The following is an 18,629-nucleotide window of genomic DNA, read 5'->3' on the forward strand; positions in this document are numbered from 1 at the left end:
TGTGGGGGCTGTAGTGTTTTGGTGACATATGTGGTGAGGGTGTCGTTTTCCCTTTTGTTCCTTCTGGGTGTTAGTGGTCTTGCAGTGAGGTCCTGTTATCTTGCTGGAGCGTCTAGCGATGTTGGAGGTTGTGAATTGTTTAGCCATTTTTACTTCCAAAATGGCAGGCCGCCATATGATGTTAAGAAAAAGTTGCTGATGCTTTCAAAAATATTTACTACAGCTTTTAAGTTAGTAAAACTATGTATTTTCTATTTAAAATAAACAAGTTATTGTAATAGTTGTGCTTTGTTCTAAAATGTCTCTCAAAATGTGCATGTACTTGCTTGTGGATGTTTAGTATTTTCGGCCGTAAGTAGTACCCAATTGGATATGCTGTGTGTTAGTGATGTCAGTAGGATGTGATTGATTCTGCAGTATGTGATTTTTTTCAGCAAGGTAGCCATTTTATTTCCGTATTGGAAGAGTGGTAAGGGGCCCATGCACCGCAGGTCTGTGTGGCAGGCCGCGGTTTTGCACTGGTGTGCAGTGATGCACACCTTGTGTGTGGAGGGGGTTAGAACCAGCTGGAGCCATCTCGGGGTTGGCGTGGGGGCTTCCATCTCTGCCTCTAGCTGGCTCGCACCCTCCTTCCTAATCTCGGAAGCTCTTTTTGGTAGCATTAGCAGGCGCGAGTGACGGATTGCCAGGAAGAAGTTGCGCCCAAGCATGCACTGGCTTCCAAAGTTGGAGTAGAGCGCCAGTCCCTCCTGCACGAGATGCTGGATTCTCCCCCTGCCTCCTCCTCCCTCTGGTGTGTGTGAGGGTGAGTGTGAGTGTGAGTGTGTGTTAGGGATTACTAGTAACTGACACAAGTGAAAGTCGTGCTGCTTACAAGCACTTTGGACTGCTCCCAGACCAGCGAGATGCAAGCCAGAGGAAGCCTAAACCCCCCCCCCCCGGTCTCTGTGCGCCTCCCCTGTCTGGCTTCACCCCTGCCCCGAGGGAAGCCCAAGCGCGTGCCTCGCCAGGAGCCCATTCCATGCACCGTTCTGCTTCTCCTTCTTTGTGCTTCCCCATGCACTGCACCTTTCTTACCTGCTCTTTATGAGCTCGAGCCCCAGCCTCCGGTCCTGCCTCACCGGTGACATCTCCGAAAGCCCTGAGCTCTCCTTTTCGGCATTCTGCCAGCTGCCACAGACTCCCACTCCTTGCACACCCCACAAAAGGCCCTTTTCCATCCCCCTCACTTAGTGTCCAGATCTGCAACGATGTTGCAGTTGGTGCAGGGCCTGCTGCTGCCATAGGTCACCTTTGAGAAGGACGTAAAGACAATGTATGTCAAACTCTTCAAGAAGCTAGTTTGCATTTTGGGGTACTTTTTGGCACCGGCAAGCTTAAACCTCAAGTGACTGGCCTACCATCCCTAATGTACAGTTTGAGAATCCAACCATTTGGCAAGATGAGAGTCTTACTTGTATGTGGGTTGGAATCCTCCAATAGCCTTTTATCTGCCAGGCCAGGGCATCTCACCAGGAGCTGAAGTGGCATGGCTCAGGTGATTAGGATTTTGCATTTGTTAGGTTTACAAGCCCTACATTGAACTGGGTTGCAAGGGTCCTTACCCTCTCTGATAGGCTTACCATGTCTGCTCCCTTGTGTCGTGACTGCAATAATCCCATCTGCAGAGAAGCAGAATCATTTTCTGCTTTATTGAATGCAGTTAGGTAGAGACTTTAGCAAGGGAGGGAGTACAATGTGAATACTGTGCCTGTTCGGAGTTCTGGATAAATAGGAACTGAACCAGTCACTGAAAAGATTCTCAAACTTGAAGGGCTAGAAAGACATGTCCTCATTCACTGGATGTGCAGGGACCATTGGCTTACAATTGCAAGGCCCAAGGACTGCCAGCTCCAAGAAGATCTGCCTCTATGTACTGCTTACCTGAGGGATAGGGGGATGGGGGGGGGACAGCTGAACCCACAACGTATCCCTCACACTGTGGGATAACAGGACTGCCTAGCAACCTCCTTGCACGTACTGGGAGACTCGCTCCTGCTGAAGAGCCATCGACAGCCGTTCAAAGTGCTGACGACGAGTGGGCTTAAGCCAGTGCCTAGAGGGGGTGAAGAGGGAACTAAGAACTATTACATGGCACTAATCCCATTTTAAACAGCCAGCCGATGGCCACAACACAGTCCTCCCGAACAGAAGAGAACCAACAATGGTACTGCATGGCCCAGTAAAAGAGCACTCACTGGCTCTACCATGGCTTCCTCACTGTGAAAGGAAATATTGATTTAGAAGTGGCACAGCTTCCACACTTTATGAAGCCTCGAGTGAACCCAGCCTTGGACATGCTGTGGCAAGGAGCCCAGTAAAATACTGTAACAGCGAGACCCTCAGAATCATGTGGCCCCCAGGCTTCTCCGCAGGGGTTTGCATTTTCCAGGTTTTATCTAGGCGTGTTAGCCATGGAACAGGTGGGTAATGAGCCCACAGAGCGAACCCAAGTGGACATGTGCTGCTTTAGACCCTGTATCAGACCAGATGAGAGATACTCAATTCCAGAGAATAATTTCGGTCTAAGGTGGATGGATCACTGGGGGACAACTTTTGACACATGTGGTTCAGCTCTGTGTCCACTGCATCCACGTTGCCATGGCAGCACCTCACCCTGTGATCTGCCCCTAGCCAGCACAGTCTCCCCCCCACCCCTTGTTCTGTTGTAGACTAGTGGGGACTGTGGGATGAACGGGGCAAAATCGAGGATCACTCCAGGGTCATCTGGGAGAAATGTCCAGTGCTCAGGACCTATGCCGTTACCATGGCTTCAGGTCGGGCCACCCTGCTCAGCTGCATCATCTGCCTCACCAGGTGCCTCTATCATTGTAAGAGCATCTAGGTGCATGTGCCAGGAGTCTGCTTTGGGGGTGTTGGTTCCTCCCCCCTGCCACCTGTTCCCTGCAGGGCCTTCTTATCAATTCGAGTTTACACTTTTCTTCCGGATTTCCTCAATGTACTTGTTTCCAAACATGTGTGAGGCACATCGCTCTCTACAGAAAAGCGCCTCTTACCATTAACACAAGCGTCTATTAGACATCGGAATTCACTGCAAGCAAAGCCCACTCACAGACACCTCTGCCCAAAAAACCAGAACTAAACCAACAAGACACCTCAAATCGCGACCCATCACCAACTGCAATTTCTTACTGAAAATACTAGATAAGATTGCCACAGAACAGTTAGAAGAGTACGTAGATAACAATAATCTCCACCCACAACAGTCAGGATTTAGAAAAGCCCACAGCACTGAATCTGCTCTGCTCGACCTACAGACAGAAATGCTGGGACTCTTAGAGCAGGGCAAAGCAGGCCTACTGATATTACTGGACCTCTCGGCAGCTTTCGATTTGTTAGACCACCGGAAGCTCCGAGAGGCCCTAGACCTTGTCGGAAACTGCTCTCAGGGAGCCATTGACTGGATATCTTCCTTCCTCAAAGACAGACAATCCAAAATAATTTGGGGAGACCACGCATCAACAACCAAACCTGTGGACTGTGGCGTCCCACAAGGATCCAGCTTCTCTCCACTGTTTAATTTGTACCTGCAGTGCCTATGCACATTGCTAACCCATCTTGGCATATTTTTCACAAACTTTGCCGCCGACACACAGTTTGTATTCGAACTCAGTGGAGACTATAGTCAGGACAGCAAAAAACTAACATTTATCTGCAACACTATCGAAGCATGGATGAAGGCTAACTGGATGTGCCCCAATGGCACCAAAACTGAGTTTATGATGTTTGGCTCACCTCACGCCAGAAAAAAAACGCAGTACAGCTTACTGTACATTTAACATCAAAGAAACACCACTTCTCGTTTCAGAAAAAGTCAATACGCTAGGAATCTACATGCAGGCATCGCTGGGAGCTCAAGCCCAAGAAGCCTATTTAAATAGAAACTGCCAATACTACCAGAAACTCCTGAGGAAAATCAGACTCCTGCTAAATAAGCAAAACAGCACAACTATAGCTAGGGCCACCATACTCACGGCTAGCTTACGGAAATGCCCCAATGTTGGGAGCCAGTAAAAACTGCATTAAATAGTGCTAGGTGATCCAGAACAACGCGGTAAGAACCATAACCGGCAAGACAAAAAGAGAACACATCACAGGAGAAAGGAGAGACCTACATTGGCTAGCCATAGATGAGCGAATCACATTCAAATATTTGACCTTGGTTCACCGCTGTCTAAATGGAAATGGTCCAATATACCTTAAAAGCAATTCAAGAGATATGAACCAATTCGAAATCTCAGATCCACGAAAAAAGGACTTTTACAGGCCAAGCTATCTAAAAAAACTAACGGCCTAGGTAGGGCCTTTTCAACCAAAGCAATAGCAAAATGGAACATACTACCTGAGACCCTAAGAACTGAAATAAACTTGCTATTCTAAAAAAAAAAAAAAAAAAAAAAAAAAAAAAAAAAACCTTGTTATTCAAATAAACACCTACTAAATCAAACACCAACCACCTGAACCACACACACACACATTTGTGGTCCCATCACCATGTCCCTGTCTATATTGACCACGCTCTGATGCCTGCAGCGCTAAATAAATAAATGAATAAAGCGAGTGATGGCCATAGTGAACGCCCTGAATTTAATGCCCAAACTGGCTCATGAGTCCAAATGCTGCCATCAGTTGCGACAAAACCCCCCTAAGCAATGGGTCAATGCCATCAAGCTGCAGACCGCCCCAGCAGTACCTTATAGACAGTCGATTAATTTCTGCATAAGATAAAGAGATAGGGCTATGCAAATATGCACTGTGTATTTGCAAAACATAAGCACTGCCATAGTGTTATTACCTGGCATTGATGGTAGCAGGTGCAAAATAGTGCAAGTACCTGAGCATCTAATAGCAGTGCCTTGCAAATGATTAACAGTTATACACAAGTAAAAACTGTTGGCTTTGCCAGTGCTTGTTTTTAAATGTATGTGTGTTACTCGCAAGGTATGATTAATCGTTGTGTTACAACAAAAACACTTATACAAAAAGCATTTTACTTGCCTAAAGATAACTCAGTCGATAACGAGAACTACTTTTTTCTCCTTTACTCCCACCACAGCAAAATCTAATCTGCAGGCTAATAACTGCCAAGTGGATTAAACAGGGCAGATGTCCATTTCTAAAAGAAAAAAGGCAACACTAAGGGCTTTGTCAATGTTGTTGTTGTATGTTGGAATGAAGCCTCTGCATAACTAGTACAGCTATGCTGATGTGTACAGTATTGTACAACGGGGAAAGAAGCCCTCCCCGCCAGTGTGGAGCAGAGTTTACGAACATATGCGTTCATCCATCATTGCGAGGACCCTGGATGGTTATAGTTAAACCTACTAATAAGCGGTGCATTTTTTTCCATAGAAACAGGTGCAAAAATACACAGGTCCATGGATATGTTTAATAAGTGGTACAAGCAGAGCAGTGCCACAAAGAACTCATTATTACTGCCTGATCAAAAGACGAAAAGTAAGAATGCATATTTTAATATAATTACAATATTGAAGAGCTTTCACTCGCTGTGGGGAATGGGAATTATCCTCAAAACTTAAAAAAAATACAGAGTGCTAACCCCGGGTTAACCTCAAATGAGTATACAAGGGAGAGGGGCAGAAAACAATCGTCCACTGCTGGTATCCAATTGTCTGAAAAGACTCAAAAGATTGTTGGTTGGTTCATCAACAAAGACTTGCACTCTGTATCCTGCAACATCCCCCCTTCCTGCACGGCGTTCAGACTATTCCCCTATAGCATAACCCACAGCACGATGCGTCCTTTCGCAAATAAAGATGTGCAGTCTTCTGTTTCATTTGGCTTAATTCCATTGCTGTTGCTCAATAAGAAGCTTAACCTCACTAAAACGGCGATGCAGGATAAATGAAACGGTATCGTTGACATGCCATTGTAAAATATTATTATTATTTCATTTATTCAAAGAAAGTTATCTTAATTTAAATAATTACAAAAAGTAATTTGCTCAGAAATGTTTATGTTGTTATCTACTGAATAGGTAGATTTATTTCACAAAACAAAAACTATTACAGTAAATACTAAAGTGCATCACATTAATATTTTTTAACGTGAAATTTGGGTGCATAAGCAACTCCTGTAGTGATTCTACATAATCGATATGTCAGAGCAGGTAGGTTCAGATGCAAGAAGTAGAGGTTTGCCCATTAGACATGGGTTTGATGCTTTTTAAAATCACAACAAAATTAGATGCTTGAATTTGCTTTGATTTTGAATTGCGTAATTGCAGTTTAAAGTGATTAATTTACATGTTAATTCTGTTATTCTGATGGTTCCTTTTTTATTTTAAGCCATTTACAGTGCTTTAACGATCCATTTGGCATTTCTTGCTCCTCATTTTTATATGCTATTTTTGCATGAGTAATTAGGTCTAGGTTATTCTATGGAAACGTTTAGTCTAATTTGCATATATAGTAGCTTCAGGGGACCATGGTAGAGCTATCCACTATTGTTCTGAGGGATATCAGGTTTTCACCAGAAAAGCAAAGTACGAGTGGGTCTTTCTCAAAAGCAGAGCACCCCAACCCGTGGAACAAACCCTCGTCCTGTTGATCCATTCCTCACTAAGTGAATGGAATGATCTAGGTTGAAAATATAAAAAGGCCAAGTTTCTTTGCAGGGCTAAGGTAGTTCACCACAAAGAAGGAAGAATTGCTCCCAGTCGCTCTACGTTTGGCTGAATGCCCAGTCCAGTATGCAAGTGATAAATGTTCCGACAACCAAATCTAAAATAAATGAAAAATAGGATTCATTTACAACTAAATATTATGGAGCATAACAACCGGAAACCATAGCAATCAGTGTATGGCTGCAATATAATTATTTTCCTTGAGAAAGTGTAAAGCCGAACATTTAGGCATTGGATTGAGTGTTTTCTGGACGTTAGGTTTAGTTATCGACAATCTACCCATAGGAGAGTTCACCAGAGCAAGGAGAAACTGTAGAAAAAACCAGACTTACGAACGATGTAGAATGCTCACTGACTGAGAACAGATTCCTAACACAAGCCTATCTAACCAACTGCAGGACAGAGGTAAGATATGAATCGAAATTGGGCTCTGCGGGTTATCTGACAGTATGAAAACTAAAGCAGGCTCATGTGAATTGGATTAAAAGGTACAGGCACCTGCTGCTTCAAAAAGACGTAGAGTTGATGCTACGATCCATCAATTGCAGAGACACATCCACCTGCTGGAGATTAATAAGGGCAAATCTCTCTCAAAGTTATTTGCAAGGGCAGTTAAATCAGGGGTGGAGTGGGAATCATATTTTACCAACCTCTATTCTTTGCCAAACTCTGATCAGGATGTGAGTTCTTATGGCAGGAGTGCATCGGAAGTGTGGCATTCGTGGGCCATTCTTAATGTGGATTTGGATGCGATTCTTACTGCCTTTGGGAAAGTGAAAATGTCCAATGCTCCTGGCCCCGACGGCCTTACCAATTTAACTTTAAAATCAGCACCATGACTTTGGACTAAAGTGGCATTGCAACATTTTCAAAACATAATTTGCACCCACCAATTTCCTTCGTCTTGGAAGGATGCAATTGTGGTTTTGATCTCAAAAAATGGAGATGGAACGACTTATCTCCCTTTTGGATGCATCCTACAAGATTTTTGCTATGTTCATTCTGCAATCTTTTGAGAGTTGGGTATGTTACTCAGGCAATTTAGATGTATATCAATCTTGTTTTTAAAAAAAAAAAAAAAAAAAGGGACAAACCCATCCTTGAATTGCCTGTTAATCCATCATACAGGTGACCACATTAAAGAGACGGCTGTATTTGCCATTTTTAGATGCCACTAAGGCATTTGATTGCATAAATCGCCTTAGATTGTGGAATAAACTAAGAGCTGCAGGGTGTCCAGGAGCTTTGGTAGATATGCTTGAGATGTTGCACTCAGATATTAAAAAGGGACTCTTATTCAGGATGGTTTTATAGTAAGTGGCCTACGCCAGGGTTGCGTTTTGGCCCAGTATCTTTTTAATATGTTTATCTCCGATATAGGGGACTATTTGAGTGATATCGCAGCTAATCTCCCACAATTAGGTTCCATAAAAGTACTAGCTCCAATATGCCGACTGGTCCTTGAAAGCATTTGTACCTATTTTCAGGATATCCAAATGAACACAAATGTACCAAAGTCTAAAATTCGGACTTTGAATACTTTGCAGGGCAATAGAAGAACTAAATTTGTTTGGTCAATTAATGACCAGAAAATGGAGGTAGTTGATAACTTTAAATATTTGGGTGTATTGGTTAAAACAAAACCACTGTTAGGAGACCACAATCAGGCTTTGAAAACTGACGCAATCTCTGCTGCCTCACAATTACGTGTGGTAGACAAGAGGTATGGTTGGTTTTCCTTAATCCCTGGCTCTCAAAATGTACAATCAAATGATAATACCTAGAATCATCCATGGAGCAGACGTCCGAGAAGAAAGGTTGGATTTGTCAAAAATGTAATTGTTAAGATGGATTTCTGAACTTTAACCTGGTGGCCAGAGGTTCAGAAGGCCAGCGTAGTTTCTTGGAACAGGGTAACCTTCTGGACAAGCCAGACCAATCAAGGTAGCATTGGCAGCGGTCAAGACGAGGTCTCAGGAGGGGTGAGGGTGACTGAAAGACCGCAATGAGCACACAGAGTAAAAGGTGGTGTGTGTGTGTGTGTGTGTGTGTGTGTGTGTGTGTGTGTGTGTGTGTGTGTGTGTGTGTGTGTGTGTGTGTGTGTGTGTGTGTGTGTGTGTGTGTGTGTGTGTGTGTGTGTGTGTGTGTGTGTGTGTGTGTGTGTGTGTGTGTGTGTGTGTGTGTGTGTGTGTGTGTGTGTGTGTGTGTGTGTGTGTGTGTGTGTGTGTGTGTGTGTGTGTGTGTGTGTGTGTGTGTGTGTGTGTGTGTGTGTGTGTGTGTGTGTGTGTGTGTGTGTGTGTGTGTGTGTGTGTGTGTAAAAATACATTTAATCAATGCCTTTGAGGTTCAACACACAGTAATAATCACAGTAACCCTTTTAAACCAACACAATCCTACTAAAATACATATATATATACACACAAGACGAAAGGGGCCTTAAATGTTAACGCACGAAATGGGTCCACAACCTAGAAAAGGGAACGAAGCAGGTAGGACAAATAGGATTGTGTTTGCTGCAAAACTGCCTAAACACTAACTGAACAGTCCAATCCCTAAGAAGAGGAGAGCCTATTGCTCAAACGTACTAGCAATGCTGGCGCACGCTGTAATGCAAATGGGCAAAATGGGGTCTCTTGAAGGGTCGGTAGCAGCTCAGGAAGGTGGGTGAGGTGATGCAGAATAAGTTCCCACTATTCTTATAGGGTCTCCCCAACAGGGCAGAGCAGTTTCCAAGAGTTGGGAATAGTTCACTAGTTGCACTAGCAGTGGAAAGGAGAGGGGCCCTCAAGGGCCATTCGTGCGTAAAAATGGATGGACACGCTAGTGGCCACCGGTTAGGGTTGCAATTACTCACCAACCCCAGGCGCACTCCAGGCCAAACTTCGGCAGTTGAGGCCACTTCGGTTGCAGGTTCAAATGCGGCAATTTCACGGCTCTGCGGCTTTCAGCGACAAAGTTACAGCGTTGATTCCCAAACAGAACAGTGCCGATTACACTGCTCCTGTCGATCAGGCCAGTTCTGCTGTAGCAGGCTTCAGGGCACAGAGGAGCACAGCTGCAATGAGTTTGCAAAGTTTGTCACCACGGCTGGGCGACACAGTAACCATGTGTACTCTGGTTCGGTCGCTCTACCTTTACTCCAGACCTGGGAAAGCCAAATGTACAAAATTGGGTGTGAGAGTGCCGTCAACACAGAGCTTGCGATGTACCAAGTTTCAAGGGCCTCCTTGAAAACGGAGGCGGTTTCAGAGCAAAGGTTCTGCGCAAGCTGGTCAGCCCATTGGCTGGGCCAGGGACACTTTCGAGAAGGCTTACTTGCAGGGTTTGATGAAGGTGCCCAGAATAATTGGTACCACTATTCCAATGAGTCAAAGCGTCTTTGCAGACCTTCTAGAACAACCAGATGCAGAGGGGTCCAGCGGGACGACAGTGAGCTCAGGGTGCCAAATTTTCCAGCGCTTCATCCGACTCGGCTTCTTAGTTTCAGGATACTTGGATCCTATCCTTTGTTCAGTGAGAACTCCAGAGATCGACATGCTATGGGTGTTTTGGAGCCTTCTCTTATCCAAAATCTTCTTCATGCCAAAAGGAAGAGGATCCAATGGGAGATCTGCTCGCATACAGGCATACCATACGTGGATCAATCATGGACCACGGTGGTGCCAGGCATTCACAGCACACCAGACTCAATGTATATTGGAACCAGACAGTCCAGCCCACATTCTGGAAGCACACAAACAAGGCATGCAGAAGCCTGTGAAAGCGTGGCATTTTGAAGGAGAATGCACGCCCAAATAAGGACTGACCTGGGTCTGCTCGACCTGGGGAAGGTGAAGAGGCAAGATGGCCAAAGGAAGGACAGGACAAAGAACCTTGTGGCATGGCCAGTTTGGAGCCAGGCCACCTATTTGTGGTTACCGTGGTTTACCTGGCAGGAAAGGGTTAAAAATATATGAAAAGATAAGCTTCCACCAGCCCTGTCCAAGGAACACCTACACTTCTCCTAAAAAATACTTTGAGAGTATCTAGGGCCTTTAGAAATGACAGGAAGACCCAAGTGCACTACACTGGAAGGTACATTGTGCACTTGCAACATGTTGCAACATTGACAAGGACTAAGAGAAACAAAGTCTCTGAGTACTGACTGTCTTTAAGGGCATGTCAATTTTCCCATACTAAGTGAGCGAAAAGCCCAGGGGGGCGCAGCAGAAGACTGTGCTCCTCTGGCGAAGTCAGACTATGGTGTTTAAATCAGCAAAAAGTTTACACATGGAATGGAAATCTTTCCTAACAGTAATAGCATAGCATGGTATGCAGGTGTTATCTTTGCCGGTGATGACTCCTTTTCCTGCTGTACGCCATATGTTGAGTTTAATTTCGTTGCAGGTTTTAGCTGTTTAGAAATATTTTGTTCCCTCAAGTGAATACTAGTTTGTGAAAATAAATGATGTATGGAGTAAGAGGGCATGCAGATCTCTGAATGAGTGGGTGACTGTTTTGCTAAATCTGCTGATAAATAATTCCCTTACTGAAGATGATTTAGTATAGTGTCCCTGTAAAGTCAAAAAGAGAAGTTTTGAAAACGATTGGATCAACAATAGAAACTTACTGGTGTCTTATAAGACATTTGATCATTTTAGTATCGACACTGAATCTTATAACAACATGCAGCCCTTTCTTAATAGACACAGTTCAAAGAAAAATAGAGAGTTTCTGATTAGAGTCAAGCTAAACTTATTTCTTACTAACAATGTTAGGGGGTGGGGGAGACGAGGCTTAAAATCCCAAAGGAGGACCGCATTTGTCGATTTTGTATGGAGCATAGGGAAACGTTGAAACATTTGGCAATTGAATGCACTGTGCAGATTAATCTTCACTGTATAACTTTTTATGGGTATAAAAAAAATCTATTTTATCTTGGGAAAGTTTGGTGGCATCTACGTATAGATTCGAACGATCAATTGGCTATTGCAGCAATTAATTTTATGAATAATATTTTTGGTGATGACTGACCTGTTTTATTGTATTTATAATATCACAAACCACCTGTTTTAGCAATGTGTTAAGTATCTGTTTTTATAGATTATGTGCTTCATGTCATATTTAATTATTGTTATTACCGATTTTATCTTGGGGATTTCTTTCTTTTTTTTTAAGGATTTTCTAGGTGTGTAAAGTTTGCTTTAGCTGAAACTATATATCACACAATAAATAATGATGTTGATAAAATGTAGCCTATGTGACTTGTCGAATAAAGGCTTGCTTGCTTATGGCTGTCAGGGAAGTGCCTAATCTGAAACACTCACCCGACACCCAGATATTCACATAATCCAACTTCAAAACAGACTAGCATGGAGGAACACACTTCCCTGCACCGTCAACATTCCGGATGATTGTTAGGGAGGTTTTTCTACAACTCTCCTGTGAGGGATGTGAAGAGTACTGTCCTTAGTGGGAGAACAAAGTATCCAACAAGTCAGAAGAACAAAAACAAAACACTCTTAATGGGTAATCAGGCTTCACTGTGAAAGGGGAATGGTTTGGTACCAAAGTACAATTATCTCATACACAATAAAATACACCACACCTAATATTACTTAAAAAAACATATTTACTCATACATTAGAATATACCCACATTGTATATTTTAAAATACTTCTTTGACAAGGTATTGAGCAGAACACAGTATTGGGGATAAGGCATAGATTCCACTTCACTCCAAGAAACACAAAATAGTGACCTACCCTAACAGATGAGTAATATGCCTATATCGTTCCTAGACATGAGGGAGGAAACGGGTTAAAACCAAATCGAAATTAGATCCAAAGGGCCAAGCACACACAGAAAATTAGATTCATATTACAGAGCCTAAAAAGGTCACCCACATAATTACAAAGTAATGTAATCGCAACCAGTTACTGCAATATTTATATCCTATGGGCAAGAGTAAGCTGCAGTGATTTATTATACTAAAACGTGTATCCACAATGTTTAAAAAGAAAATCACTGCTACTAGAATCAATTCTACTTTCTGTTCCAGAAACTTACATAACGATAATGCGCTCATCCCTGACCATTACACTGCGGGTTGTTTACCTTTACTGAATGAGTCACAACAGGTAAAAAGTCACTTGCCACCTCAATTCTGTACAGATAGACAGCACACAAATGTATTTCTCGCCAAGAGTCAAGTATCATGGAGAGTACACATTTTGCTCACCGATTCACGATCAAAAAGTACTCATGAGTAATTAAATCATTTTAGACAATCACAAAATGATTGAACTGGCATATAGTAATTTTACATGAACCAAACATTTTATAATACACAAGGTCACAAATCATCAAATGTTACTCATATGATCAATTTATCGATCCAAAGATGATTTGGTTGTGCATAAAATCCCAACTCAAAATGTATGTTTAAGTTCTTTTCTTGAACAAGAAATTATCATTCATCAAATCTTAGATTGCCCGCTTGACAATATGCGTTTTGTCGCCCAGTTTAGGTTTCTCGAGGCTGCAACTTTACTAATATGAATTAGCGAATAGATCACACACAGATATGGCATCAAAGAAAAAGGTTCTTTTGATTTGTGACATTTCAAGACCTTTAATTGATGTGTGTCTCTGCATTGTTCTTACATTTATATAATGTCTTATTTGTTATTCTTACAATGTATTAGTAGGAGAGGCATCTGGGCATGGAAATATTCTCAGTTGCCCTGGTCCTTTTAAGTACCACTGGGCGTAGCCACTGGAAAGCCTGTCTGGGATGCATTGTCCTGTTGCCTTGCAGCTGCTCCGAGAGCTATTTAGTGCTAATCTAGCAGGTGGTACTGCTCCTGTAGGTAGTCTAATTTTGTGGACAACGATTTTTAAACACATCCCAAACGTTGCCGAATTGGTCCTTGTATCGTTGTTCCCAGTCTGTGCCATCCACACAGGGTACTTGATTCTTGCTACTGGGATTTAGGACAACCCCTAATTTTAGTGTGCAGGCTTTCTATCCCGAAGTGCCGTCCATAGGTTGTGGGGGGGTCAGATCTACCTTTTTGATACTGACAAAATCTCTCACCACCATCTTAATTGAATAAATTAATCTTTTATAACACGCTTAATTCTGGACGCCGGTCTACAAGCGAAGGACCTGGATTGCAACCTATGTTGCCTGAGCTATCCTCCCAGCCCATCTTCGCTTAGGTCTCAACTGGAATCACTGAGGTCCAACCCGAATCCTAAATTAGATCCGTTCTGACAGGCCGTCATTAGCTAATATGGTGGCACACTATTCGCCTGAATCTTTTCGGTTATCTGGTTTGTTTTCCATTGGGCCCCTAGTCCCTTGCTTTTCTGTTTACATACTTTTGCAAAGTGGCCTGAGCGACCATGTGATGCGCAATACTCATTCCCCACAAAGCATATGCCATAATTGGCGTGATGCCAATACTGTTAACTGTCATATTTGTAGAATGATTTGCTTGGCCCAAAATTTGTACCCTTAATTCCTCTGGGTTTGCGCTCTTATTAAGGGCATGGTCACGTTTCACATTTCTGCATTCGTTTTTGGTATGAGGCAGAGAAATGGCTTCAATTTCCATAACGTGATTTCAACAAGGTGTCTTTCCTTTTCAATGTTGTTGCTTCAGAAGATCTGGCTATTGGTATACATTTCCCTAGGAAGTCTTTTTCCTGGATGAGCTGTTCTTGCTATAGACACGTACTAAGAGCATCTTTCCTATGTCGGCTAATCTAGCGCCAAAATTACAGTACAATGATATTTCTTGAAACTTTACCTCAGTCTGCTTCGCTAGGTGCTTGTGATCTCGAATACAAGTTTATTTTATGAAGCACTACGTTTCACTTATTGACAAAGCAAAGTACCAGCCGCCTCATAGCTTTGTTATATACTGTACCTTCATCATGTGCACCCTAAAAGTGGGGGTAGGGGCAAAGAGAACACCTTCGAGCCTGCAAATTGGTGCTGTTCTTCTACCCATGAGGCATTTAACAACACGTCTTTCAAATTGAGGGGCACAATCTATACCCCTATTGTATAGGCACAAGTCATGAACAGCAGTAGCCATGGGTCCCAAGGAATGGAAGGCGTGACAGGAGAACGGAGGAGGTGGTGTTCCTATTACCTTGGTGTAGATGGGCGGCATTAGCAGGCCATACTATCCTTAATTGCCAATGTGGTATATAAACGTAGCAATAAAAATAGGGTTCATGGATGGGAGGCTTGAAGCAGGCATAAAGAACATCTTGCTTTTGTATTTCAGGTCTGAACGTAAGCAAAATAAAAACGTCCACAAGCAGGCCCGAAGACGGTGGTGCCGTCTGTGCCGACCACTCCCTCACTAGGCATATATTCCCCTCGTACATACACAGTCCTTTCATTTATGCCCTGCAACCTCACATCACACCATGCTGATGTTTATGTTTATATAGCGCTTTAATCCAAAGCGCTCTACAATAATGAAAGAAGCATATTTACAATCATGAAACAAACCAGTGAAACAATATGTGGAACAATTTACTTAGATAGTGGAGGTGAGGGAAGGGTGAGGAAGTAGTCAAGGGAAGAGGAACAATAATTCAGTTATCTGATTCAAATTCAAGTGGGTATGAGAAGGAAGGGGAAGGTATGAAGGGGAGATGGAAAGTCAAGTGGGGGAGGGGGAGTGGAGAAGAAGGGCTTTCAAGGAGGTGCGGAAGGAGATGGAGCGGATAGAGAGAGGTAAGGAGTTCCAATGTAGGAGGGCCAAGAGCTGAAAGGAACGGAAGCGTGAAGAGGCACATGGGGTGGGGTACAGTGAGTAAGAAGATGTCAGCAGAGCGGAGAGAACGGGAGGGAGTGTAAAATGAGAGGAGCAAAGAGAGATAGGGGGGAGCAAGGTCATGGAGAGATTTGAAAACCAGACAGAGGAATTGAAATTTAAGTTGGGAGAGGAAGGGAGGCCAGCCAAGGTGAGAAAGCGAGGAGGAAATAAGAGTCACGATGACCAGGTCAAGCCAGGGAAGACAGTACAGCTCAGGGGCAACCCCCTGCCTTGGAAGCAAGACGACACGGAGCAACTCCGGTTCAACCCCTGGGTCCGCGCTTAGAAACCTTTGGGTATTAAGCATGTATATATATCAGTAAAAAAAAACTTTGTTAAAGGGACGTTTATGGTTACAAGTAAATCTGAAAAAACCCTAAAATTCGTCAGTTATGGTAAGCTAAGCAACCATAGCTCGCGCCACCACCATGCACTGCTAAGACTAACACCCAGGACATCAAAGATGATATCACAAATAACATTGATGACATCACTGATGTGATCAGGCGAGCTGGTAATATGAAGATATTAGCGCAGATAATGTCATAATAATATCCGTCTAACATGTTACAGCACCATCATCAACTGTAAAAAACCTAGGGGTCCTGATGGATAACAACCTCACTCCAGAGCCACAAGTAAACGCTCTACTCAAGAAATGTTTCTTCCTCCTACGAGCAACAAAAAGGATCCTACTATTCCTGTCGTTCGCCAACAAAACACTTACCATCATCGGTCTGATCATGTCCAAGGTAGATTACGCCAATATCCTATAACTGGGCATGCCCGAATGACTTAAACTACAACGCGTACAAAATGCGGCAGCCAGACTCCTCCTCAAGCTACCCAGAAGAGAACACATCACACCCGCGCTAAAAATACTACACTGGCTACCATTGAAAAAGTGAATAAAGTTCAAATCCATGTTCATCACGCACAGAGCAATACACAAACAAGGCGCAGAATTCCTAAGCGCCAAACTACACCTACATCAACCGACAAGAACACTTAGATCAAGCACCGACATCCGCCTGGAACCAAAACCCTATAACAGAAGAAACTTGGAGGATCCTCTTTCTCTCACCAGGCACCGAAATTCTGGAATGACCTACCTAAGAATATACGGAACACAACAAACCACCTAGCATTCAGGAAACTCCTAAAATCATGGCTCTTAACATCATAACTACAACAGCGACGCACTAGAATGCCCACTCCGTTAAACAACGATGAAAATAACACCAACCTCGGTCACTCCCAAAATGGGCATACACAGAACCCAAAGAACGGACCCCACAACAGACCATAAAACATTAATGGAAATAGCCACAAAAGGAGGTAGACTGATCACATACTCAGACCGAGACGAAAGCCCTTAATTGACTCATCCATTGCCTCCCGGATGTACCATAGCCAAACCCCCAGCAGGCACATTTAGATAGAAAGTTTGTGAGAGGAGACCATAACCCCAGCCCCAGCACCCAAGGAGGAGAATAGACACCCAACCCACATTAATCAATCCATCAGCATTAGAACACCTACAGAGCTTGCTAGAATAGAACAGCGAGGAGCAATTAGAACACTTACAGAGCGCGTTAGAACAGCACATGGAGCGCCTCACACAAACCTAAAACCCTGCCAGGCGTAACCCCTTCGCCCACCCTGATGAGATTGGGAGGACTGGCGAGCACCACACTCGGACAGAGTTCTGAACGTTAGCATGTTAAACTTCATACAACCGACTAACAAAAAAAAACTCAGCATTTCTGCAGACTTATCTCAGACAACCATCTCTCGCACGCACCCGCACGCACTTCACAACACCGCAACAACACATAAGCGGCACCAACAGCACACAAGACTGACATCGATCCGATACGCGCACCAAAGCACAGCACCCGGTGTATACCGTGTATACCTAGTTGAAGCTGCCAACAGAACACCACTCATCTCACTATCCTACTCTCGCTTCACCTACTAACGCATCCCACCTTCTCGTTTGCAGATCTGCCAGAGCGCCTGGGGACCAACTCCGTTGGTGACGGTGCAAGGTACAAATACCTTTAACATAAGTCTACCATGTTGTTCAGAGGTGTGAAAGAAAGATGATTTAGCCTAACCTTAAACTCTGCATAAGAACTCACAACTATTTTTGTTTAAGCGCCTTTGTCAGTTTATAGCGCAGCACCGTTCTCCCTTGTATCAGTCCCACCATGTAATATCTTAAGCACAGTTTGAGCACCCATCCTCTCCCTCTAATGACTCAATTCCGCTTGAGTGGTCAAATCACAACCCTTATTGGTTCAATACAGACTTTATTGTGCAGGCTCTCCTAATGGTGCAACCCACTATGGATCCACGTTAAATAGGTCAGCCCAACCATGGGTGGGTAAGCTCCACAATTTACGATCACCCTTGCTTAAGACCCACTCCCTTTGTTTGTCTCCCCCAACCAAATGTCTAGCCGCTCCTCTTCTTTTGACAGGTCGACCACACAGCCTTAAGCAGCGCCTCTTTTAACTTACCCCACCCCTGTCTTCTCATTGGTACTTACAAGCCCGGCCTCCTTGCTCTGATTGGTGAAATATAAAATACTTCCTAGTTAGCCATATGAACAGTCAACAAATAAACCAGTCGTGCAGTTTCTTGGTGCTTCAATATGTAATATACTCATGAATAATGAATGAGCTGCGAGTATGATCCGTTTCCCTTCAGATACACTTACCCTGGGGTCTCGGGACTCCACTGCCAACGTAGGGTGGCGCGGAGGGCAACAGGCCACTGGGGCCCCCTCCGCCACCATCGTTGGTATCGGGCAGCAGCGGGGATCGCTCGCCGTCCGCCATCACCGGGAGCCAGCGATGATCGCAGTGCGCAGGCGTAGTCTGGAGAGAGGCGCAGGCGTCGTTGCTTGTGTGACTTCCGTAGCCGCAACGAGCCCCTTACACGTGACAGGAACGGATGTTGTTAATGTTTTCGGTGGTGTTTTTTTGAGCTGGCATCCTAATAGCGTCTCCCTATTTCTTACATTCCGAGTATGGTCCCAAAGAGAAGTAAATCGAAAATAATCAACTTTGATTTATTAATTTTTTTCTCAGTGG

At 43.8% G+C, this 18,629-nt stretch overlaps 1 protein-coding gene across 1 annotated transcript in view; it reads right to left on the minus strand.

Moving 5' to 3' along the window:
- PIP4P1 (phosphatidylinositol-4,5-bisphosphate 4-phosphatase 1) overlaps positions 1-18,417 on the minus strand; it is a 350,016-nt gene extending 331,599 nt beyond the window's left edge. Inside the window, exon 1 of the mRNA XM_069633725.1 lies at positions 18,254-18,417. Coding sequence (XP_069489826.1) covers positions 18,254-18,374 — 121 coding nt within the window. The 5' untranslated portion in view covers positions 18,375-18,417. The remainder of the gene's footprint in view (positions 1-18,253) is intronic.
- Between the last annotated feature and the right edge of the window lie 212 nt (positions 18,418-18,629).

The sequence above is a fragment of the Ambystoma mexicanum genome, chromosome 13 (assembly GCF_040938575.1).
Source record: "Ambystoma mexicanum isolate Mex_15411 chromosome 13, UKY_AmexF1_1, whole genome shotgun sequence".
Taxonomy (NCBI): Eukaryota; Metazoa; Chordata; class Amphibia; order Caudata; family Ambystomatidae; genus Ambystoma; species Ambystoma mexicanum.